Raw genomic sequence first — 25,310 nt, 5'->3', positions numbered from 1 at the left:
CAACTGGCGCAAGTTGGAGCAACAAGACAAATGATGATTTGCACCTCTCACATATTGGCATTCACAGATCTTATCGTATCTGATCTGCTCTAAATATCTGGAAGAATAGAATTTGCACCTCTCACATATCACTTGCATAATTGCATTTCCTATGTCTTCACTCCGAGAGAGAGAGAGCTGAGAGCAATGACGATAGTGGTGGACAAAGTGCTAGAGGATCAGGTAGCCCAGGGAGTAAACGCGTTGGTACAAACTGTAGCATACAATGTGAAGTTGGTTCGTGGCATAAATTCTGATATAAAGGATCTCACCTCCGACATCGAAATCTTTAGCGCCAGGCTTTTAGAAGCTTCCAAGAACTCATGGGCAACTGATCACCAGGTTTTGAGAGTTGTTGTCAAAAATTTCAGAAATGTTGTGAATGAAGCCCAGGATACGATTGCCGACTACTTTGCACTGAAGGGGAAGCATGTAATGTCTTCTCAAAATCTTGGGATAAGATTCCATTTTGTGGAAAGATCAATAAATTAGCGAGCCAGATCCAGTCCATAAGGGCTAACCTGGCTAAGATTCGGCTAGAGCACGGACAAGAACTTCTACACCTCATGACGTACAAAATCAATGAACAAAACAAGGCTCTGCTAACTCTCCAGGTACGTACCAAGCATAATAAGTACAGTTATCCTCCTATTATATATATTTCAAATTTAATTATTGGTTTAAGCAATTAAAATATATACTTGATCATGTTGTATCACATGATCGAATTTATGGGATAATTATATTGATGGGTAAGTTGCGCAGATTATGCTTTAGAAAGTGTTAGTTGTAGAAAGGCAAGGCTTGAGATTTCTGGTAGATAAGAAGAAATGAATTGTGGGGTACAGTGTGTTAATTAGGCTTAGAGATTCTTAAGTAGTTTATATATAGCAATTCCAACAGTTGATTTTTCTCCAGTTTTTGTGGGCCAAACATTCTATGCTCTTCTGATCTTATAGCAAAAGCTAAGCAAGACTTACCATGGATTTGGATCCACCTTGCAGGTAAAAAAGATGAGGATATGAATTATGTGTTGTATTCAATACCAAAGTTTGAGGATACAAATATAAAGATACGAAATAGAGTTCTAGTCTAACTCAAATACTATAGTCCTAATACTCCCCTTCAAGCACAAGGTTGGCTAGCCAAAACATTGAGCTTGCGGTGGAGTAAATTAAAACGTAAAGATGAAAGAGGTTTAGTAAAAATGTCTGGCAGCTGACCTTTAGTTGATATAAAATGGACCTACAACTCCTTTTTAGCCACCTTATCACGAACGAAGTAGTAATCAATCTCAATGTGCTTCGTGCGAGCATGAAACACTAGATTGACACATAAATAAGTAGCCCTCAAATTGTCAAACCACAGCTTGGGCGGCGAGACAGGAGGAAAACCGATCTCCTTCATCAAGGAAACCAACCAGGTTACCTCCGCGGATACATTAGCCAATCCCTTGTACTTTGCTTCAGTTGAGGAGTGCGACACAGTCCGCTGCTTCCGGCATACTCAAGAAATAAGATTGCCACCCAAGAACACAGCAAAACCACTAGTCGACTTTCGATCATCCGGATTACCAGCCCAATCCGAATCAGAGTAAGCATGAATATCAAGAGAACTAGAACGAGATATACGAAGACCAAGATGCAAAGTCCCATTGACATACCTCAAAACTCTCTTGAGAGCGGCCCAGTCTGTAGTAGTAGGTGCATACATGTGCTGACACAGACGATTAACCGCATAGGACAAATCTGGACGGGTGACCGTAAGGTATTGAAGGGAACCAGCCAGACTACGATACTGCGTGGGATCAGCATAGGGAACGGGAGTCTCGTCCGTGAGCTTAGCTGATGAAACCGGCGTGGCCACGGGCTTGCAATCAACCATACCAGCTCGTTTTAGAATATCCGTCATGTAGCGCTGTTGCGACAAAAGCATTCCACCAGAGAGCGGGACAGTCTCAATGCCCAAAAGAAAGGATGGAACCCCCATATCACGAACTTTGAACTCCGAAGCCAATTTATTAACAAGACCAACCACACGATCCGAGTCAGAGCCCATAACTAAGATGTCATCCACATAAACCAGAAAATAAAGCTAGATATTATCACGGGAATAAATAAAGAAAGAGACATCAGTTTTAGAGGGCGAGAAACCAACTGCAACCAAAAAGTCGTGTAACTGTGTAAACCAGGCACGAGGCGCTTGTTTCAAACCTTAAAGAAATCCCTGAAGCAGGCACACATGATCATGCAACGTCTTGTCTTCATAACTGGGTGGTTGTCGCATAAAAATAGTCTCAGCCAGATTGCCATTCAAAAAGGTATTATGAATGTCTAATTTCCGAATAGCCCAACCACGAGAGACAACCAAGGATAAGAGAAGACGTACCGTAGTGGGCTTAACCACAGGACTAAAAGTTTCAAAGAAGTCATCTCTAGCGACCTGATTAAAACCCTTTGTAACCAGCCGAGCTTTATGCCACTCAATCGGACCATCAACTTTTCTCTTGGTTCGGAATACCCACTTGTAGCCTACAACATTCATACCTGATTTATATGGGACAAATCGCCACGTATTATTATGAACCAAGGCATTGAATTCCAAATCCATTGCATCGCGCCACATAGGAAACTTGACCGCCTGAGAGTAGTAAGTGGGTTCGGGAGCAGCGGTAGTAACTAGAGCAACATGATCATAAAGCCCTATACTCCGTGTAGCCATAACATGTGACCGGGGTTGCAAAGCTGCTGCCGCCCGGCGTCCTCGGTTTCGTGGCAAACGTTGCTGCCATCGGCTAGCTGGTCTAAGGCGGTGTGCTCGCTGGACACCGATACCGCAGCATGCCCAGCCGAGCCATCATCCACAGTACGCTGCCTAGTAGCACCATCAACCGGAAACGCCACATCCTGAGCGACGGGCACCGGTGCAGCAGCCCACGGGTCCAATTGTGGTGGATCAACCTGAGACACAACAAGAGAAACAAAGGGAAAACCTGTCTCATCGAATCGCACGTGGTGACAGATAAAAATCTTATTAGTGTTAGTGTCCAAACAACGATAGCTACAAAAAGACGGAGGATACCCTAGAAAGACACAAGGAGACGACCGAAACTATAATTTGTTACGATTATAAGGATGTAACACAGAAAACATAAGCACCCAAACACCCGCAAGTGAGAATAATAGGGAGGAGAACGATGTAAGCGAGAATGATGAGACTCATCAGCTAGAACACGGGAAGGCATTTTGTTAATTAAGTACACTATGGTCTCAAACGCGTAGTCTTAAAAACGAGATGGGTTAAACGCCTGAGCCATTAACGCTAGACCCGTCTCAACAACATGGCGATGCTTGGGCTCTACCCGGCCGTTCTGCTCGTGAGTATACGCACAAGACTGCCTGTGATGAATACCCAGAGAATCCAGTGTAAACCAAGCTTTTTATACTCTCCCCCTAAATCAGACTGAAAGAAAATAATCTTGCGAGAAAAGGATCGTTCAACAAGTGACCGAAACCTATCGAAAGTAGCATATAACTTAGACTTAGCACGCATAATATAATACCACATAAAACGTGTATAATCATCCACAAACAATACAAAATATTTAAAGCCATTAACAGAAAGTAATGGAACAAGGCCCTAAATATAAGAATAAATTAATTCCAAAGGCTACGTAGTAGCAGTTTCAACACGAGATAAAGGAAAACGAGACAACTTTCCCAATATAAGAATAAATTAATTCCAAAGGCTACGTAGTAGCAGTTTCAACACGAGATAAAGGAAAACGAGACAACTTTCCCAATTGACAAGACGAACAAATATTGGGAAGGTCACTAGAATTAAATTTACTAACCGGTGAAGATTCTAAAATTTGACGCATGACTCTTGAATGAGGATAACCAAACCGCATATGCCAAACAAAAGACGAACATGCGGCAATAAAAGCAGCAGGAGCTGGACACGGAGTGGGCCAGACCTAAAGCCTCCAGACGCATGCCCTTTAAAAAAAAAACCTTCCTGGTCGTAATGTCCGTCACATAGAAACACAAATGATGAAATTCAAAGAAAAGATTATTATCTTTAGCAAAACACTAAAAAGACAATAAAGAAGAAGAGAGATTAGGGACATGCAAGACATCACACATTCTAAAAGGCTTAGAATCAATGGTTAACGAAGCAGAACGAACATTAATGATAGGCAAACATGTACCATTGCCGACCTGTAGAGTCTCCGGGCCATCATAACTTGTCGCGGAAGTCATCAGAGAGGAATCAGGTGTAGCATGATTCGTGGCACCAGTGTCAGGGAACCACTGATGAGGGCCACCTGAATTAATGTCATCACCGGAAACAACCACATTTGCCTGGGGTGGTAGAGAGGTCGAAAAACGTTGATAACACAAAAAAGCAATGTGGCCATGCTTATTGCAAATTGACACCGCGGTCAGGAATTCGAGCGCCCACGACCATGCCCCCTATTCCCTCTGCCGCGACCACCACAGCCACGCTGTTACTGACCACCCCAACCGCCACCGCGCTGCTACGAAGCACCGCGTCTACCATGGCTCGCAGTCATAGCGGCCGGTGCACCGAGACCAACACCGTCATCCGCACAAATCCACTCCTGCGACACCAAGAAGTCTGCCACCTTGGTCAACGGAACAGGAGCATCTCGCGTCAAAGTTGCCACTAACGGATGAAACTCAGGGCGCAAGACACGAAAGACATACAAGCTTTGATCGTCCAACGCGACCTGCCGGCCTGCAACTCACCGAACAGTCGCAAGGCCCGAGCCCTCGTCGAAGAATCGAGAGCATATTCGATGGCGAGCCATAGCTTCCTCGACGTAGTCAGGCCAACTGCTAGGGGAAAAGTTTCTTCCGAAAGCGACGAGATGAGGACCGACAAGATGGCCTTGTCTTGGCGTCTCCACAGGAGCTGTTGCGACGAGAGCTCCGAAGCAACCACCGCCACACCACTGTTCGCGGTTGAGGCAGCCGTCGGCGGGGAAGACAGATACTGCACCGTGTCGTCAACATAGCCAAGAAGGCCCTGACCTTCCAAAAACTCCAAGAACGGTAGCACCTACGTCCTCCAGAACAAGAAATTGCGAGTGGTCAGTTTGAGGGAGACAAAGTGATGAGCCGATGAAAGGCTGTTGCCAACGGGAACAGGCGGAGCCTCGATAACTGTCCGTTCAGAAGAGTCGCGAACAGAACCGTCATCATTAACACTGAGAGCTACCATGAGAGAAAACCTGGAAGCTGATATCATATGAGGATTGGAATTGTGTGTTGTATTCAATACCAAAGTCTGAGGATACAAATATAAAGATACGAAATAGAGTTCTAGTCTAACTCAAGTACTATAGTCCTAATAAAAAAAATACACAATTTACATACGGAATATTCACAATTTATATACTGAATGTTCAAAATTCAAATTGTGAACATTCAGTATGTAAATTGTGAACATTTAGTATGTAAAATTGTGAGCATTCAGTATATAAATTTCAAGCATTCAGTACGTAAATTGTATATTTTTAAACCTAAATCCACCTTGCAAGATAGACCAGAGTCCATATAATAATTTGCCAAAGCCAAGCTAGACAATAATGGGCCGGGTGTGTTCTTTATTACTTTCATTATATTAATTTGTTTTGAATGAAATAATATGTTTTCATCATTTTAATAAAAATCAGTTACATCCCATTTTTTTAGTACTATCGACTCGATTACAAGGTAGTATTCACATACTTTCTATATCTATTGTAGCCTAAAGAGTCTAATCCTATAATCGTCCCTCAAGGAAAGTCACATAAATACCGACTGAGCACAAGCTTAAGGTGCTTGACAAATTAGTTACAATATGTCCTTAAATTCATCAGTAGGTTAAAACTGAATTATATATATATATATATATATATATATATATATATATATATATATATATATATATATATATATATATAGAGAGAGAGAGAGAGAGGTGTTCTAAAGTAAAATTATAACTTGTTCAAATAAAAAGATGGTTTGAGCATTTGAAGAGTACACAGTACATACTAATAATGACTTGGAAGTGATCGAACTTAATTGAATATTTGTATTTATCACCTTAATTGTTGCGATGTATTGAAATTGAGAGGGAAAAGAAGAATTTTTTCTTATTGAGCTTAACAACAGCAGTCAACAACTTATGTACAAAGTGAGAGAGGGAAAGCAAATGACAGAGAGATAACAGAATGTAACTGCCAAAAAGTCTAAGATTATGACAAGTGGCAACAGCATCTTGCAGCATCATATATTCCTAAAATTAATTAACACTTGGTTAGTATAGATTTTTAATCATCCTTCTTCAATTATTTAGGTTCGACCAACAGTAGACAAAGACAAGGTATTTGGATTTGAAAATGATTTGAAGACCATAAAGGATTTCATAGAGGCATCATCCAATAATTTTATTGTCATCCCAATTGTGGGGATAACTGGGTCTGGAAAAACCATAATTGCCTCGATGATTTTTGAGGATCAATGCACTCACAAAAAATTCGAAAAGTATATTTGGGTTCATGTTTCACACGATTTTGATAGAAAGCAAAAATTCATTGACATCCTCTATCAAATTACCAGTGGTACAAAGGACATTAGTATGATGACTAAAGAAGGGTTGGCACGTGAAATATGTGAACTTCTAAAGAATCAAAAGTACTTTGTTGTATTGGATGATGTACGAAAAAAACAAGATTGGGATTCTTTTAAAGTTGTATTTCCTACAAACTTGAAAGGGAGTACGGTGTTGGTGACCTCCCCATATGGCAATGTAGTTGATTCTAATTGGAAATCTCATAATTTAGAAAATTTAAGCAATGAGGATGGTTGGTTGCTCTTGAAAAATAGTGCTTTTGGTACAGAGGAATGCAACGAGAAATCATTAGAAAATGTGGGGAAAGAAATAGCAAATAAATGTAATGGATTACCACTAGTTTTAGTAGCGGTCGGCGGTATGCTACAACGTAGGGATATTGTTGACTGGCAACGGGTTGCTGAAAATCCTTTTTTAGAAATTAATCGAGAAGGTCAAATCTACCGTGACCGAGTAAAGATGAGTTACAATGATTTGCCTCATGAGGAGCTGAAAAATTGCTTCTTATATTTTGCATGTTTTCCCCTGGGACATGAGATTGTTGTTTGGAAGTTAATTCGTTTGTGGATTGTTGAAGAATTCATTCCAGCAAAAGATGAGCAAGGGTATGTTTTAGATGCAGAAGTTGAAGCCAAAAAATATTTGAATGATCTTGTGGATAGAAATCTTGTGAGGGTGGTGAAACGAAGAAGAAATGGGCAAATAAAAATTTGTTGTATCCACAACACATTACATGAGTTTTGCAAAAGTGAAGCTGCAAGGATAAATTTATTCCATGTAATGGATGGGGGGCAAAGATTAGATGAGAATACTTCTTCAACTCCTCATGAGAATACTTCTTTAAATCGTCGTCTTTGTTTCCACTCCTTTACTAAAACAAAATTTGATGAGCTCATCAAATCCTACAACCAAGAGAGGATTTTCCCATTTGGCAGACATATCCATTCTTTGTTCTTGTTTTCCTCTCAAAAGGGTGAGACTCATTTTACACAAGAGAAATTATTAGAAATCATAGCAAACACCTTTCCACTTCTTAGGGTGTTGAACATTGAATTCTCGAACAAGTTAACGTTGCAAAGGAATGAGCTTTTTAACTTACATCTCCTTAGGTATCTTGCCATCAAAGGCAATAATCTCGATTCTCTCCCCAAATCATTCAAAAATCTTCATGGATTGGAGACTTTAGTGATCGAGACCACAGCAAGGGAACTACAAATTGATGAAGGCATATGGAGCATGAAAAGGTTAAGGCATTTACACACCAACACCTCTATGCAATTACCCTTTCCTCCAAAAAGAAGCACAACTGACTCTGGAGGAAAAAACATCCGCACACTTTCTACAATATTGCCAAGAAGTTGCACAGAAGATATCTTTCGAAAGACCCCCAATCTCCAAAAATTATATGTTCGTGGGGATTTATCAGAATTTCTAAATGAATCAAAAAGTAGTTGTGTCTTTTTCGAAAAGCTAAAATGCCTTGAAAACTTGAAGCTCTATGGCAAGAGTGATAAAGTGTTAACGTTCCCAAGGAGGGTCGAGCAAGCACCTAGGCTAAAAAAGTTGACCTTCTCCGGCACAGTATTTAATTGGAAAGACATGTCCATATTGGGGAAGTTGGAGGAGCTTGAGGTGCTCAAGTTGGATGACTATGCATTCAAGGGAGAGGTTTGTGATCTAAATAGTATTGTTTTCAAACGGCTTCAATATTTACGCATTGGAAGGACGAACCTAGTAACTTGGAAGGCCACACAAAATAGCTTCCCAGCTTTACAACGTCTAGTCCTTCGAAAATGTAGCTCCCTAAAAAGTATTCCAGAAGCTTTTGCTAATGTTTATACCCTTGAGGTGATGGAATTGGTTGACATGAGTGAAAGTGCTGTTCAGTCTGCGAAAGAGGTCAAAGAAAAGCTCAGAAACTGTGGATTCCAGCTCCAGCTCCAGCTCGACATAACCTCTAAAATGGTAATTCTCTATCTTCCCCATTTACTCCGTATTATATTTTAGTTAATTAACAGTATTTGTTGATGAAATACTTTAATATTTCATTTATAGGCATGATTATAAGTCACATGAGGTGAACCTTTATGATGGGGTAAAAAACATTTTTCATATTAAAATAAGGGTCCGTTTGGAAATCCGAAAAATGATTTGTGGGAGTAGTAGGAAAATTCAGTCAACGGAAAATATTTTTGTTGACTGGGGAAAATGTATGCGTTTTTGCGGAAAATGACTTATGCCAAATTTTGGCGTAAGTCATTTTTCGCCAACACTCAAAACATGGTTGCCTTCGTTGTCGTCGTTGCTTTTGATTCCTCAGTTTCCATCCATTTCAATATTTTTCAAAATGCAACCAAACTCTAGGAAGGAAAATAAATCATTTTCAGGAAAACATTTTTCAAAAGTCATTTTTCTGTTTTCCAAACGGACCCTAATAGTCAATATAATAAATTGAAATTAAAATTATCTTTTTTCAATTAAAATAACATATACTACTATTCTTTAATTAAGATTATCTTTTTTCCTCCTTTTCTCATTTTTACTTGTTTTTTTTTCTGTTGTTTTTCCTTTTTCTTTTCTCTCTTTTTTTTTTTTTTTTTTTTTTTTTTTTTTTTTTTTTTTCACCTTCTCCCTTCCTTTGTAAAATATATATTTTTATCTCATTCATTCATATAGTACAATATTTATTTTATTTTATTAAATTTTTTTCAAATTTATTAGTAATATATACATTTTTTTTTGTCATTTAACCCTTATAAGATTTTTTTAACATTTAATTTTACTAGAAACTTTTTTTTTTTTTGAAAGAATTTTACTAGAAACTTTTTAACATTTAATTTTATCGAACACATGTACCTTCAATTAGTTAATTTAATAGATTTTAACTTTTATCTAATCAACTAATTTAACTAACCTTGTGGTCTAAATGTCTAATGGCATCTGGGTTGGAGTGAGTTTGAGCCTCAGTTACTACATTTTAATAGAGTCAGTAGCATTAAAAAACAAAATAAATTAATTTTTAGCTTTTAGCTAACTTTTCAGTTGGACATATATACCATAAAGAGCCTTCATCTAATAGTCATTTCCTTTGTTACATTTACTTGTCTTATTTGTTGGTTAAACGAACTCATTTTTCTTTGTTTATTTTCTTTAATATTTGCATATCATTTTTAAATTTATTTTTTTAATATTAAATAGTACTTTTGATGTAGTTTATAAATATATAAACATCATTTATTGGTAATATAAAATTTAATTTTATGAAAAATTAAATTTGAATAATTCCAGTGGAACATTATTAGGTAAACTAGAGCCATGAAATGGGACATATTTAATTTTTGAAGAAAAATAATTTAAAAGTTACAGTTTTAAAACCATAAAAATAAAAATATAAAACCCAACATTTACGTACATCTCTAACTCTCAGATATCAAATACATTTCTTAATTCTTCAGGGAGAGGGATCCATGATGGCAGGCATGGACACAAGCATAGATACGCTAAAAGTGGTGGTTGAATATGCAGAGTCGAGCTTTGGGTTTCCTGACTTATATTCGGAGTTAAAGGATTTGAGCTTAGATATCGAAATGTTTTATGCCAGGCTCCAAGAAGCTTACAAGAACTCAATTCGACCTGTCAATGTTTTCACAGTGAAAAACTTCCAAATTATTCTGAATGAAGCCAATGATGCGGCTTTCAATTACTGGTCCCTGACGAGGGAGTATGACCACAAAACCCCCACAAAGTTTTGGCCACGCATTGGAAGAAATGTTAAATCTTGTGCGAGTAAGATCCAGTCTGTTAAGTCAAAGGTGAAAATAATTCGCCAACAATATGAAATTGATCTTCAATCCCTCACCATCAACCGGAACAATAATGTTCTGCTAACTCACCAGGTACCACAAAACTATTGTTAAATTATCATATTTCAAAGTAATGTTACCTACCCCTCCAATCTTCCCCTCCTTATGGCATTTCTTAATTAGGCAAATAACATTATTTTTAATTAATAGTAGGGACACTCAATAATTATTAGCCACATCATGAGGGAAATATTAGGGATAAAATTTGGAGGGGTAAATACATAGCATTTTCCTTTCAAATGAGTTTGTTTCAGCAAACTCATATTCGGTTAATTGTATATATGTAATTGAATAAACTTGATAGATTCTGGTCATCTGAGAAAAATAATCCTATCTCTGTAGGGTGTGATTTACTTGATATTATGAAATTAGATTCCAATTTTAGAGAATATTTTTTTAAAAAGTAAATGAGCTATGATAAATTAGATTAAAGTAGTTTATAGATTTGTATATATATATGATGAGCATGTTCACACTAGCTATATCGCTTTCAATTTTGTATTTCTTCACAGATAGAGAGACCAATAGGCTTTGACAAAGTGATAGAGGAAGCAGAGGAGGCGGTAAAGATGATAGTCCAAACTGTAAAAAACAATGTCAACCTGGTTTCTGACGTTACTATGAAGTCTGAGATTGAGGAAATGACCTCTCAAATCAAAACGTTTACTGAGAACTTGTCGGTAGCTTGCAAGAACCCACTGGCCAATCAACACCGTGTTTTGAGAGTAATAGTAAAAAAATTCCGAACACTTGTGAATGAAGTTAGGGATGCGGTTGCAAAGTACTTTGCACACGAGAAGAAGAATGCCTTGGCAAAAGCTTTTGATAAGATTCAACGACTTTGTGGAAAGCTCAATAATGTTGCGAGTGAGATCCAGTCCATTAAGAAAAAAGTAAAAACCCTTAGCAAAGACCACGAAGAAGACCTTCAACACCTCCAGGAGGACTACAACAAACGTAGTAGTGATCTGCCACTTCCCAAGGTACCAAAAAATCTATTCCCAAATTATCATATTTCAAATTATTTGTTTCAATAATTGCAATACAAGGTCACATATTCGCTTATATCAATATGGAATTTACGTGCAAGTTCGGCAGACTTTAATTTTATAATAAACCTCGTTTATTAAAAAAATGATCTTGAACAATAAACCTCTATTCCCCTATGAGTCACCATGAAGCCCAAGAACGTAACTTTCCCCCTCTTACCGTGAAAGCGCACTTCTTCGGGTTTAGGCGCAGGTTGTGCTGTTTCATGATTTCAAAGCATCGTGCCAAGTACTGGGTGGATGCCTGCTTCCTTGCTTTTGACGAGTATATCATCGACGTATGCCTCCATTATATTACCCAATAGGTCTTTGAATAACTCATCTACCATTCGGGTGAAGGTGGCTCTCGAATTTTTCAATCCAAAAGCCATCACTCGGTAGCATTATACACCATCTGACGTCACGAAGGCCATTTTCACCTCATCCTCATCCGGCATGAATATCTGGTGATACACCTTGAAAGCGTCCATGAAGCTCAAGAGTTCACACCAAGCCGTTTCGTCTACCAATTGATCAGTGTGGGGCAACGAGAACGGATCCTAGGGGCATGCATTGTTCAAATCTATGTAGTTGACGCACATTCGCCATGTCAGCGCTTCGGGGCCAAGACTACGTTAGCCAACCATTCCAGGTTCATCGCCTCCCAGCTGATATGGCTGATGGATAACAATGTCTCTGATCTACCTCCTCCTTCACGAATATCCTTTGATCAGCAGATAGGTGTCGGCGCTTTTGCTTAACTGGTCTGTGGGTAGGGTCTACTGCCAGTTGATGCGTGATTATTGATCGGTCTATTCCGGGCATATCTTCGGGCCCCCAGGCGAACACTATCGCGTACCTTCTCAAGACCTGGATAATTTCCTCCCGAAGCTCCATCGTCAGACCCATTCCCTATCTTGACCTTCTGGTCCTGGTGGGAAGGGTCTAGCGCTACCTCATCTAGCTCTACGGCGAGTTCCGGACCCTTCCTCAATTGCTCTTTTTCCAAACCTTTCTCCACGGTGATCACGGGTGATTGCCCCTCCCCAAATTTTTGGCAGTTTTTTCTGTGACATTCACGAGCCAACTGTTAGTGCCCATAAACTGCCCCAATTCCGTTTGGGGTGTGGAACTTCAGGCACAAGTGTTTCATCGACATGATTCCTCCCACATCTGTTCACCCCGGTCTCCCCAGGATGATGTTGTGGGCGTAGGTTATCCTGATGATCATGAAGTTCATCTCTACCTATCGCACATTCGGGGGGGCTAGTTCCACGGGCAATTGTATGGACCCCTTAGTCCTGATGGTGTCCCTAGTAAATCCGACAAGCAGAGTTTTAATGGGGCGGAGCTGACCCTGGGCGAGGCCCAGCTTCTTGAAGACTTCGTGATACATTACGTTCACACTGCTCCCAGTATCCACTAGGACTCGCCTCACCAACATCCTGTTTACCCCCATCGAGATGACCATATCATCTTTGGGCGAGGCATTCTTGCTTGGGAGGTGATCATCTGAAAAGGTAATGTTTTCCCTTCACTGCTTCTTTGGGGCGGGTGTTTCCCCTATCGACCCCACATACTCTTTCCCCCCTCTCGCGAGGAGCCACCCTCTGAAGATCATGTTTACGATGGGGGGCCTGCTTCTGTCGTCGGCTTCCTTCGCGGGTCCCCTTACTTGTTTCGTCATCTGGGCTAGAGCACTCCCACCCTCGAAGGAGGGCGGGGTCTCCCCTGCTCCTTCGCTGGCTTTGCTGGGTGATGACATGTTTTGCGGCTCGACCGTTCTGGTGTACTTGGGTTTGTACGATGACTGATAGAGACTAGGAATACATGCTTCTCGCAGTGATCCTCACAGACGGCGCCAATGATGGTTTTCGGGACCGGGTCCACCATAAACTAGGTATAGGAAATATATAATGATACCATTATTATTGGGGCGTGAGGTCTAATACGAACGCGTACAAAGCCCAACGGTCACAAGCCCGAAATAACGGCCCAAAGACTAAATAACTAAATAATCAAAAGTCTAGGGGGTAAATATAATAGAATAAGGAATTGAGGGACTAGTAAATAAATAAGCAAAGGACTAATAGATAAACAGAATAGAGTAACCTAATAATGTTACCACTAAGAATCAAACCTAGACACACCAACAAGGAGGGAAAAAACTACACCACTAGACCAAGGATGCAAATGATGTTTGAGGGATGCCTTTATTTAGACTAGACCCCCCCCCCCCCCTATAGTGCTATTGTACCCTCCTACACCCTCCACGTGTACGGCATCCAAGGGGTGTCAACTTCCAATAGACACAAGTCCCATGTCGTTTTGTTATGCACCCACCTTGACTCCCCAACCATCCACCAACGCGCCACGTACTCGAGACACTTCCCCAACCCTGCGAAGAAGGTGGCAAGACAGACATGCTAACGGGTCCAGCTGTACGCCGCACCTTGGGGCGATGGACGAGCCGTCGCGGGCGTAGCGTTCCCCCTGCCGCGCGTGTTGCCGTGCGCGAGGGGCGAATGGCATGCATGCCGTCGTGCCCTCGCGTCTAGCTGCTTGAGTGGCGGCACAACCAGCTGCCACCCGGGGCACCTGGATGCATCTTCAAGGCGTTAGGGGCGTAACCGCCCCCCCGTGGGCACCTCGGCCTCGGGCAGCCGGCGGCGCCTTGGTGCCCCCCCTATCCTCCTTGCGTCGCCACCTCCCGCCTTGCACCACCAGTCCATTTGCCTTGCACTCATGTCTCTTGGGGTTGCCTTGCATTACCCTGCCCCCCTATCTTGGACTTCACTTTCTTGGGCCTAGCCCCAACAAACTAAAACACAGGCCTAGTATCTCATATCCCCATCAAGGTCAACGCACATTGTATTAAAAAGATCAAAATGTCTTTGTATTTAATGGAATTTCAATGATTTTGTTAATAGAGGACCAAATTAAAAATGATCATGTCACAATAATACAAGGACCAAAGAGAGATCTTCTGATAAAAAAAAAGAAGACAAAAATGGACTGTCACCTATAAATCTAGGACTGGTGTCGGTGTGGATTAACTTGATTTTCTTAGGATAGTTTAATTGTGTTGGGATGAATCCCGGATTTTTTCATTCTCAAGGGATGGCCGCTCGGAGTTACCCCTAAGTTGCTAATTTTGGAAAGCAAAGACATCGGTAATGTTTGCAAGCATGTCACCCGCACAGAATTGAATAACGTCGTAGTGAATCAACGAAATGAATGCTAACAAATGATGAACAAAATGATAAACAAGTAGGGTTGAATTGCTTAGTGTGGATGAAGATGCTTAAGGGATCATTTGACATAGGGAAAGAGGATGTCATTGCTAAGTCTAGGGAGTGGCTTACGTCCTTTCGTAACTTAGACTACTAGGACTTTGCTTAGGTTTTCACCTAAGCCTTTCCTCGAATACATTGCCTTCAACTCCTTCCGAACCAAGCCCGGTAGGGTTCCTTGAGCTAGGAAATGCTAAGGATAGGAGCTTGGATTGACCTAGCATAGGTCAATCCCTCAAACACTATAGGAGGTGATCAAGTTCCTAGGATCCATACAAGACAAACCTCAACAACAAGACATAGAAGCAATGTTATCAATCAATCCCTAATTTGAGAACTAAGTCATAGAAGCATCATTAGCACACACTTTCACAATCCAAACCCCAACTAGACTAGCCTACAATAAACATGAAAATCATAAAAGCATTCATAGATCTAACCCTATCAAAGCAAGTAGAAATAGAAAAGATTAGAAATTATACCCAAAAGTAGATTAGGAAAATGAAATCAAGTATTGCAAGATCTCTCGAAATGGAGTTTGTCAAGCTCTTCCTCCAATCAATCACTCAAGAAGCAAGCTTGGATCTATCAAATCTTCTCTATAAATGTGTTTTCTCTCTAATTCTAAATGCTAAGCTATCTATTTCTCTTTCTAAAATCGTGTATCTTTTACAAACCAGATCTAAAACACTTTAAATAGCCTCCCCTTTCATTTCCTTTCGCAGCCCCATCAACGCAGCCTCCAACGCCCGGACAACGCTGTCCGGGAACTTACTCTGCCCAATGTGCGTCACAACGCACGTTGTGCTGGACGTGGAAGTTTTTGGAATTCAGCCCTGTTTGTGTCTCTTCACAACGTGTGCTGCAGCGCACGTTGTGGACTCGTTGCTAGGTCCCGACTTGTATTCTTATCTCGCTTTCATTCCGGTTGTGCCACTTTGCCTCGTTTAAGCGTGAAACTTACCTAAAAACCTGTAAAACATAAAGTGTGGTGGTAATTTCAAATATAGTGCAAAATATAGCTAATTGGCACAATATTGCTACACAAAGGATTGCTTTTAGCCTAGAATTCACCATAAATGGACCTTAAAAGTGTGCGTCTTTGACACTTATCAAGGACCAAAATTGAAATTAACTTTAAAATTAATTAACATGTTTGGTATACCTGAACACATAAGAATTAATTGACTTTTAAAGATTTTCAAAGATTTTTAAAATGATGGATTTTAAATGACTTTTGTATAATCGTTTTAGAGTTTCTGGATCTTTTAAACTTTCATCAACTTTATACGAGTCTTTAAAAATCATTAGGATAAACATTTATAGACTTTTAAAAAGTTTTTCATATTAAAAAGTCTACAAAAGTCATTAAAACTCTAAATTTGATACACCCTTACAAATATTTCATAAATTCTATTAATACATTATTTATAATTTTCTTACAAAAATATATTTTTATAAATCATAAATAAATTAATGCATTGTAAAAAAATATAAAAAATAAATATTGATTGTCACAAATGTAGATTGAATTATACATACATTAAAAAAATATAATCAATTTTAACTATAAAATAAATGAGAATCTCTTAAAAAATTAATTTAACTTAACACAAATACATATATTAATATATTATATAATGAACATAGATTTAACACAAAAAAAAAATTGTTAATTATATCAAACTTTTGAGTTTAAAATTTAGGTCAATTTGGCTAGAAGATTTCTGCTGTGAGCTGCAGCAAATATCATATGGCTGCTGCTATTCGCATCAACTTCTTTTTGCTGCATGCATTAAAATATATGTATGAAAATATATAAAGAGATAAAAGTAAAAAGTATATGAGTATTTATAAAAGGTTTGAAACGCACCGTAAATTTGATAGGAATCCATAAAAAAACTGTTGGTCCCGGTAGGGTCAAAGAGAGTCTAGAGAGGGGGGTGGGGGGTGGGGTGAATAGACTCTAATCGATTCTTTTCGATTAACCTCCTTTCGGAGATATACGCAGCGGAGATAGTGTTTTGTTTTAAAATTTCTTTGCACACTTTCGTGTTAGTGAAAACTTAGCGTTTGGTCGATATGATATGATATGCAAAGCGCGAAAGTAAAGACGGAAAGTAAAGAGAGATGGACAGAGAGATTTTTACAGTGGTTCGGCCAACTGTGTCTACTCCACTCTTCTTTCACAACTTGTGAAACGGTTTGCACTATCACTCCTAGTACAAACTACTTCAAGTTGGCTTCCTTGATCACTAAGCCGGACAGCCACTTGAAAGGTTTTTCAACTCCTCGAGTTTACTCCGCCTCTATCAACTTCTTTCTAAGCTGAGATGTTGGAAAGGTAATCTGATGTTTCTCCAACAGGTTGAAGCTTGTCTTGACGTCTGAATTGATCTTCACTTGAGAAAATTACAAGACAGCTTCTAGTTGTGAAGTACGAAGATGAATATGCCCTTGAAAGACTTCACAACTAACACTGGTTATGAAAAGCTTTTGGAGATAAAACTGTTTGAAGAGCTTTTCTTAAGATTGCAAGAGTGAGTTAACCAGCACATTCTTCAATGGTGAAGAGAGGTATTTATAGGTGGAAAATCCATCCGTTGGAGGGAGATGAAAATTTCAAACCTAATAACCAGTGTGTATTACTTAGTGGGCATTGGACATTTAATGCACTTGTACTGTATAGCTGTTGGAGCCAAAAGCATTATGAGTTTTGTCCTTGATATCTGACAAGATGGTATAAGTCTTTTTAATGCCCCTTGTCTTTAGTGCAAATCATTCCTAGGACACTTTTTGTCCGAATGATTTGCCTGTCCTCATCTTTCGTCCTTCTTTCATAGACGAAGGTTCTTTTTGTAAAAGCAGTCTATCCGAGACTTGCTTTAATCCTTCTTTCGTCTGGAAGCATAATCTTTCGATCATCTTGTTGTTTTCAAATCTTCATGTAGACCTATTATGCTAGTCTCGTGCATGATTTAACATCTCATGCCTTTGTCATACGAGACTTAACGAAAAGCAGGGGTCTACATTCTAAGACAGTTTGATATCATCAAAATATAAATACACTTGTTCCTAACAAAAACTTATTTGGTTCAAATAGAGGAAAAAAGTTTGTAGAGAAAGTTGAAAAGTTTGGGGTTCGAGGGTTTAGATTTCATGTATTTATATTAGTGAAGAAAAAGTCTACAGAAATCCTATTATGATAGTCTATAAAAGTTAATAAGTTTTGGATACCATCAGACTTTTAAAGACTATAAAAGCTAGTCTGAATCGAATACTGTTATATTTTTAAAAAATTTGAAAAGTCTGAATTGAATACTGGTTGACTTTTGAAGAGTATTAAAAGTCTAAATTGAATACCACCAAACTTTTAAAATCATTAAAATCTTTAAAAGTTTATAAAAGTTTGGATTGAATACACCCTCTAAGATGTTTGGTTCATTTAAGCTTACCAATGAAATTTTTTAAAATTTCTAAATGAAATTTTTTAAAATTTCTAATATATCATTGCTATATACAAACATTACAAAGAAAAAAAGTATAATGAATTATTAAGAGTTTAATTATTAAATCATATGTCAAAAAAATTTCAATTTGCAACCAGGATTTTTTTTTTTTGTGACCTTGGGCATGTGCCCCTGGTTGTTACGCCTGGTGTCGCCTAAATCAAGGCCCGCCAGGTTGCAGCGTCTCGCAGCGCTTCTCAGGACAGCATGGGGAGCCGTAGACCCTGTAATCCTGTTCTGGGTTACTTCCCAGCGTACCAAGTTCTGCCAGGACCATTTTTTATTCAACAAATTCAACAATCCGAGCCATGATGGTTCAGGGGGCTCAACAATATTCTGACCCACGCTTGGGATAGGAATCAATCCCGGACCTTCCTTTTTGAAGGTCCATACCGGGTACCATCAGACCACAAGAGAGATGGTAGGATATTCAAAATTCAAAACAGTACGCATTTAAAAGAAAGTGTTAAAAAGACAAGTTTCTTCGATAAATATTGTTATCATTTGAAATGGTGGAAGTGGCAAATCTCTTATATTTAAATATAAAAATAAAATTTTTAACTTAGTGCTTAAAAAGAATAAATACGTAATTGAATAAACTTTGTACATTCGGGTCACCAGAGAACCCTATCTCGACAAGGTGTGATCTATGTTACTTGATATCATAAAATTAGATTCCAATTTTAGAGAGTATTTTTTTTAAAAGTAAATGTGCTATGATAAATTGGATTACAGTATTTTATAGATTTGTATATATATGAGCATGTTCACACTATAGCTAAATCGCTTTCAATTTTGTATTTGTTCACAGATAAAGACACCGATAGGCTTTGACAAAGTGATAGAGAAAGTAGAGGAGGCGGTAAACATGCTAGTCCAAACTGTAGGAGACAATGTCAACCTGGTTTCTCAAATTATGAAGTCTGAGATAGAGGACATGGCTTCTCAAATCAAAACATTTACTGAGAGCTTGGTGGAAGCTTGTAAGAGCCCACAGGCCAATGAACACCTTGTTTTGAGAATAATAGTAGCAAAATTCGGAACACTAGTGAATGAAGTCAGGGATGTGGTTGCCAACTACTTTGCGCAGGAGAAGAAGCATGGATTGGCAAAAGCTTTTGATAAGATTCGGTTTCGTGGAAAGCTCAATAATGTTGAGAGTGAGATCCAGTCCATTAAGGAAAAAGTGAAAACCATTTGCGAAGACCTCAAAGAAGTCCTTCGACACATCCGGGAGGACTACTACAACAAACATAGTGATCTGCCACCTCTCAAGGTACCACAAAAAATCTATTCCCAAATTATCATATTTCAAATTACTTGTTTCAATAATTACTATACAAGAACACATAATATTGGCTTACATCAATATGGAATTTACGTGCAAGTTGGGTAGACTTTAATATTTTTGTAAAGTGTATTGTGACATGCTTTCATAGAGAAAATATAGCAAGTTATTACACAGGAATGTATATGTTTATCCAAAGCACACCTTTGAGTAGTGCTTGCGGTTATCCCTCATCACCAAAATAAAAAATAAAAAAACAGTGAAATCTTGAGCTAGCTTGTCTGTGTGTGGTTATTTTAACATTTTAGAACCCAAAATTTTCTTTGTAAAAAGTGGTCTTAGTTAGTCCAAATAGTAAAGAAATCAAAGAAAATAAAGAAGAAATAAGAGGACTATCACAAGCAGTAAGTAATACTGGCAGTAAGACAAGTCTACAAAGAGTAGTAAGGGAAACTAACTTTAAGCATACAAAGAAGTGAGCAGCAAGGTAAAGATGGCGTAAGTCTTATGACAACATTCCGAGAATGATTAAGAAAACAATAAATCACTTGTTTATCCGGTTAAATTTATGTAGTGTTGACACGTGTTTTTTTATTATTTTTTTTAAACAAATTTTTATTTATTAAAAATTTAAAATATTATTTAAAAAAAAAAAAAAAAAAAAAAAAACAGCCACCGGATAAAAATCAAATGGATATTTAAAGCCACCACAACTTAAAATAAATTTGCCCTTAACAGCTTTCTTTTAAATTTGGCAGAATAGATTTTGGTAATTTTGACACAAGTTTTTTATTATTATATATTATTATTATTATTTCTTTTTTCTTCTCTTGGCTGATCAAGTTTCTATTCCAGACTATACATATAATTATATACGCACACACTTTCTTCCCAACTGATGACGAATTTGTTGAAAAAAGTGCTTGTATTCTGTAATATATTTAAGATACAACAAAAATAAAGAATAAAATGAGGGAACAATATCGAATCATTTGATATCTTCAGGCGTGTAATCACTTTCTTATAAGCTTTAAATCTCACTCTATAAAAGCAACAAGGTTCAAGATTTAATCTTATGGGATACGAGGAGATGAATGAAATTCTCAAGTTGCTTTGTTTGAGAATATATAAATTGATTTGATTTTATATTAAACTCATAGTAAATTAATTTAAATATAAAAAATCGCCAAATAAGATGCCATGTCATTCATCTTACATGCTTAACCTGAAAGCAACCGGCTAAGAATGCTATTTGCACAAATTTATAGGGTTGAATAATTTAATTGCACACTTTTTTTGTTTGATGGCCCAATTACATAAATACTAATAGTTCGATGGCCTATTTGACATTTTTTTTCAAAATTATTTAGTTATATTCCTCCAGTTATACTAATGATTGGGAGTGAATCACTCCCCCCGCCCTAATCACCCCACTTGATTAGTATTCATGATTTTTCAGGTTCGCCCAGAGTTACCCGTAAATAAGATAGTGGGCTTTAATGATGATTTGAAAAGTATAAAAACTCAGTTAATGGAAGCATCCAAAGATGTTTTCGTCATCCAAATTGTGGGGAATGCCGGGACAGGAAAAACTACATTTGCCTCAAAGATTTTTGAAGACCCGGAAATCCAAAAATATTTCACCCATTGCGTTTGGGTTCATGTTTCACGAGGGTTTCAAAGAAAGCAAAAATTTATTGACATTCTACATCAAATTTCCAAGCAAACAAAAGAGTTTAGCATGGCGTTAGAAGATGTGTTGGAAGCTATAAAGGAAATATTAAAGGATGAAAGATACTTGATTGTATTGGATGATGTGCGAGAAAAAGAAGACTGGGATTCTTTAAAAGTTGCATTCCCTACAAATTTAAAAGGGAGTAGAGTCCTGGTTACCACCTGGAGCGACAATAATGCAGTTGATTCTACCAGGAACTCTCATAGTTTAAGAAAGTTGAGCGATGATGATGGTTGGTTACTAATAAAAAATAATGTTTTTGGTACAATGGGATGGTGTGACACATCAATTAAAGACCTTGGGAGAAAAATAGCAGAAAAGTGCTATGGATTACCACACGCTCTAGTGCTGGTAGCTGGTATCCTACGCAATTATATAACTTTTAATGGTTGGCAACGAGTGGCTGATAATCTGCTTCAAGAAATTAACCGAGAAGACAAAAGCTACCAAGAGCTAGTAAAGTTGAGCTACAATGATTTGCCTGATGAAAATTTGAAAAATTGCTTCTTATATTTTGCATGTTTTCCCATGGGTCATGAGATTATTGCTTGGAAGTTAATTTGTTTATGGATTGCTGAAGGATTCATTCCAACTGAAGATGAGTGGGGATACCGTTTAGACGAAGAAGTTGAAGCTTCAAAATATTTGAATGTTCTTGTGGATAGAAATCTTGTAATGGTGAAAAAAAGAAGAGCAGATGGTAAAATCAAAACATGTTGCATTCATGACACATTGCATGAGTTCTGCAGAAGTGAAGCTGAAAGGGAAAATTTATTTCATGTAATGGATGAGGGACAAAGATTATATGCAAGAATTTATTTGGATCGTCTTTGTTCCTACTACAATGTGAACATATTTGATGTAGAAAACAGTAATCCATCTGATTCATTCTCCAATCTCTTTAACAAAAGGATGGGTCCACTTCAAGATGGTAAATGGGTTAATTCTTTGTTGTTGTCCTCCTCACAAAAGAGTGAGATTCATTCGACGCCAGAGCAGTTGGAAACCATCCTAAAAACCTTTAAATATCTTGAGGTGTTGAATATTGAATCCCTCAAATTTAGCTCGCTGCCAAATGAGCTTTATTCCGAAGACAGTTGGATCAAGTATCTTGCAATCACAGTTGATATCAGTTCCCTCCCCAAGTCGTTCGAACATCTTTCATATTTGGAAACTCTAGTGATCAAAACCACAGAAAGGGCGCTACAAATTAATGGAGGCATATGGAACATGGAAGAACTAAGGCATGTCTACACCAACACCTCTACGCAACTACCCTCTCCTCCCAAAACAGGCAAGCATGACCGTAAACAAACCGATATCCGCACACTTTCTACCATATCACCAGCAAGTTGCACAAATGAGATCTTCAACATGACCCCCAAACTCCAAAAGTTAGGTGTTCGCGGGGATTTATCAGAACTACTTCTCGAGAAAAAGCAAAATGTTTGCTTGTTCAACAATCTTCAAATGCTAGAATGCCTTGAAAACTTGAAGCTTCATGGCAACTCTGATGAGAAAGTAAAGTTGAAGGTCCCAATGTCCAATAAGTTTCCAAGAAGACTAAGAAAGTTGACCTTGTCTGGTACATTGTTTCAGTGGAATGACATAACTGTATTGGGAGGCCTGGAACAGCTTGTGGTGCTCAAGTTGGATGACAATGCGTTCTCAGGGAAACATTGGAATTTAAGCAGTGATGTTATTTTCAAAGAGCTTCTGTATTTCCGCATTGGTAAGATGAACCTCATAACTTGGACAGCTGTGGACTCAAAGAAAAGCTTTCCAGTTCTTGAAAGCCTGGTTCTCAGGAATTGTATTTCCTTACAAAATATTCCGCATGATTTTACTAATGTGGACAGTCTTAAAGTGATGGAACTATTTGATGTGAGTGAAATGGTAGCTGATTTTGCAAGAAAGATTTGTGTGAAAAGGCATAGCAAAACAAATGTCAAAATCAATGGATTCGACCAACCCAGCACCTCTATTCGGTCACAAGAAATGGTAAGCATATTGTCCCAGCCTTTTCTATTGGATGAAATTGTCTCTAACTTTTTGCATGTTTTGAAAATTTATAACAGTAATTGTAATTTTATTTTTTGGAAATTTTTAAATTTTTCTCCTTTTTTTTTTTCTTCTAAAATTATACAGTAAAGATCAATTTCATATTATTTTTAAATTCCCATACAACGTGAAATTGTAAGCTATGCTAAAATTTCATAAATTTGTACTCATACAACAAAACAAAAAAAAAAAGTAGAAGAGAAGATATTACAAACAAAGAATATTGTCATTTAAACTATTTTTAGATAGCAAAATTACTATATGGATAGAAGTATGGATTGAAATTTTATAACATTGTAACTTCTATTAAATTTATGTTTTGATGGTGAGATTATTTGAGAGAATGAGTGGAAGATACGCCAACAGAAGTTGCAAAGCATGTTAATTATTTAGTAGATAATGAATCGTGAATTACTAGAAAGTTTGCTCAATATTTTTATTTAAAAAAAAAAAAAACTTTTGATTTAATTGAAGTGATAGAAAAGAAAGTGAATCTATATTAATCATGTACAGGTAAATAACCAAGCTACCCAAGCACATGGGGATGAACATGTCAACACCAGTGGATTCAACCAACCCAGCACCTCTACTTCATCACAAAAAATCGTAAGTATATTGTTTTAGGCCCTGTTTGGTAAATAGTTGTTAGCTGTTAGCTGATTGTGTTAATTAGAGAGTATAAAAAATGATAATATATATTAGCTGATTGTAGAAAAGTGTTTGGTAAATTAGCTGTTAACTGATAGCTGTTTGGTATAATTTCTTTTATGAAAAAACTAATTGAAAAAGTTGCTTGGAGTAGTTTTTTTAATTTTAGCATTTTGAAGTTGCAAAAAGCTAATTAACCAAACATTTATATTGATATTTAACTACATCAAACAATTAATAGTGGTCAAATAAGTCAAAATTGACCTATATGCCAATTTTTTACCAAACAGGGCATTAGCCTTTTTAACCATACAACATAACCTTTAGGGAGATTTGAATTTGGAAGTGCGTATACATACATTAGATGTAAATTATATGAGATTGATGTTTTGTGGTGATATTATTTGAGGGAATAAATGATGTATGAGTATATATGCCAACATAGGTTGCAAAGTTTGTTAATTATTTACCAGGTAAAGAATTGTTTTTTTTTTGAAATCAGGTAAAGAATTGTTAATTATTTGAAAGTTGGTGTAATATTGAAAAAAAAAATGTTTTAAAGTTGAAGCCAACAACAAGATTCTAAGTGGAATTTTAAGAGAGAGATGTCTTTTGGCGTTCTTGATTTGATCCGTTCATTTATGTGCAACTTATGTTAGTTTATCTATTATTTATGATCCTTAAAGTAATACTCCAGTAGAAGAAGAGTTTGAATTGTTTTCTCGTTAAATATATTATTCTTACATGTACATAAGCAATCAAAAGGGAAGGAAAAGGTCAACATCAGTGAATCCGATCACCCTAACATCTCTACTTCATCACAAGGAATCGTAAGTATATTGGCTTGGCCTTTTTTGTAACGTTTTCCCTATATTGTTATTATTATTATTAAGTCTATTATTATATAATAACAATAGTAATTTAAGTGGTGCAAATCAATAGGCTGACTAAGTATTAGAACTTAGTCAGCATTAGGTAATTGGTTACCTACATTGATGGGATGTAGGTTATTTAGACCCCTAAGTCCTCTCACTGCTCGGTTGACGTATCATACACCTATCTAGAGTCACTGAGAGAAGTGAGAGAAACATAACTGAAACTTACGCAGATTCTACAGCAGCCCGAGGAACTTCTGCAACGAGTCCCTGGTGATCAAGAATCAAAGCTATGGCTGGAGGTTGGTGATCCTAACTCTTTTCCTTAG

At 37.7% G+C, this 25,310-nt stretch overlaps 1 protein-coding gene across 1 annotated transcript; it reads left to right on the top strand.

The window, feature by feature from the left end:
- LOC109181239 lies at window positions 1–25,310 on the top strand. Its single transcript, XM_019330992.1, has 7 exons — window positions 1–653; window positions 6,406–8,646; window positions 10,137–10,577; window positions 19,186–19,650; window positions 21,122–23,398; window positions 23,972–24,064; window positions 25,215–25,310. The coding sequence occupies exons 1-7, from the start codon at window positions 606–608 to the stop codon at window positions 25,308–25,310; spliced, it is 5,661 nt and encodes a 1,886-aa protein (XP_019186537.1). The 5' UTR covers window positions 1–605.

Source organism: Ipomoea nil, unplaced genomic scaffold (assembly GCF_001879475.1).
Source record: "Ipomoea nil cultivar Tokyo-kokei standard unplaced genomic scaffold, Asagao_1.1 scaffold1043, whole genome shotgun sequence".
Lineage (NCBI taxonomy): Eukaryota > Viridiplantae > Streptophyta > Magnoliopsida > Solanales > Convolvulaceae > Ipomoea > Ipomoea nil.
The sequence above is the reverse complement of the archived record's forward strand: the minus strand, read 5'-3'. Positions and strand labels throughout refer to the sequence as shown.

What these genes read in the sequence shown, in the direction of transcription:
- LOC109181239 (XM_019330992.1), top strand. Translation starts at nt 606, where the DNA reads ATGACGTACAAAATCAATGAACAAAACAAGGCTCTGCTAACTCTCCAG. An exon ending in AGGCTCTGCTAACTCTCCAG is followed by an intron (nt 654 to 6,405) that starts GTACGTACCAAG and finishes TCAATTATTTAG; the next exon opens with GTTCGACCAACAGTAGACAA. An exon ending in CTACTTCATCACAAAAAATC is followed by an intron (nt 24,065 to 25,214) that starts GTAAGTATATTG and finishes AAACTTACGCAG; the next exon opens with ATTCTACAGCAGCCCGAGGA.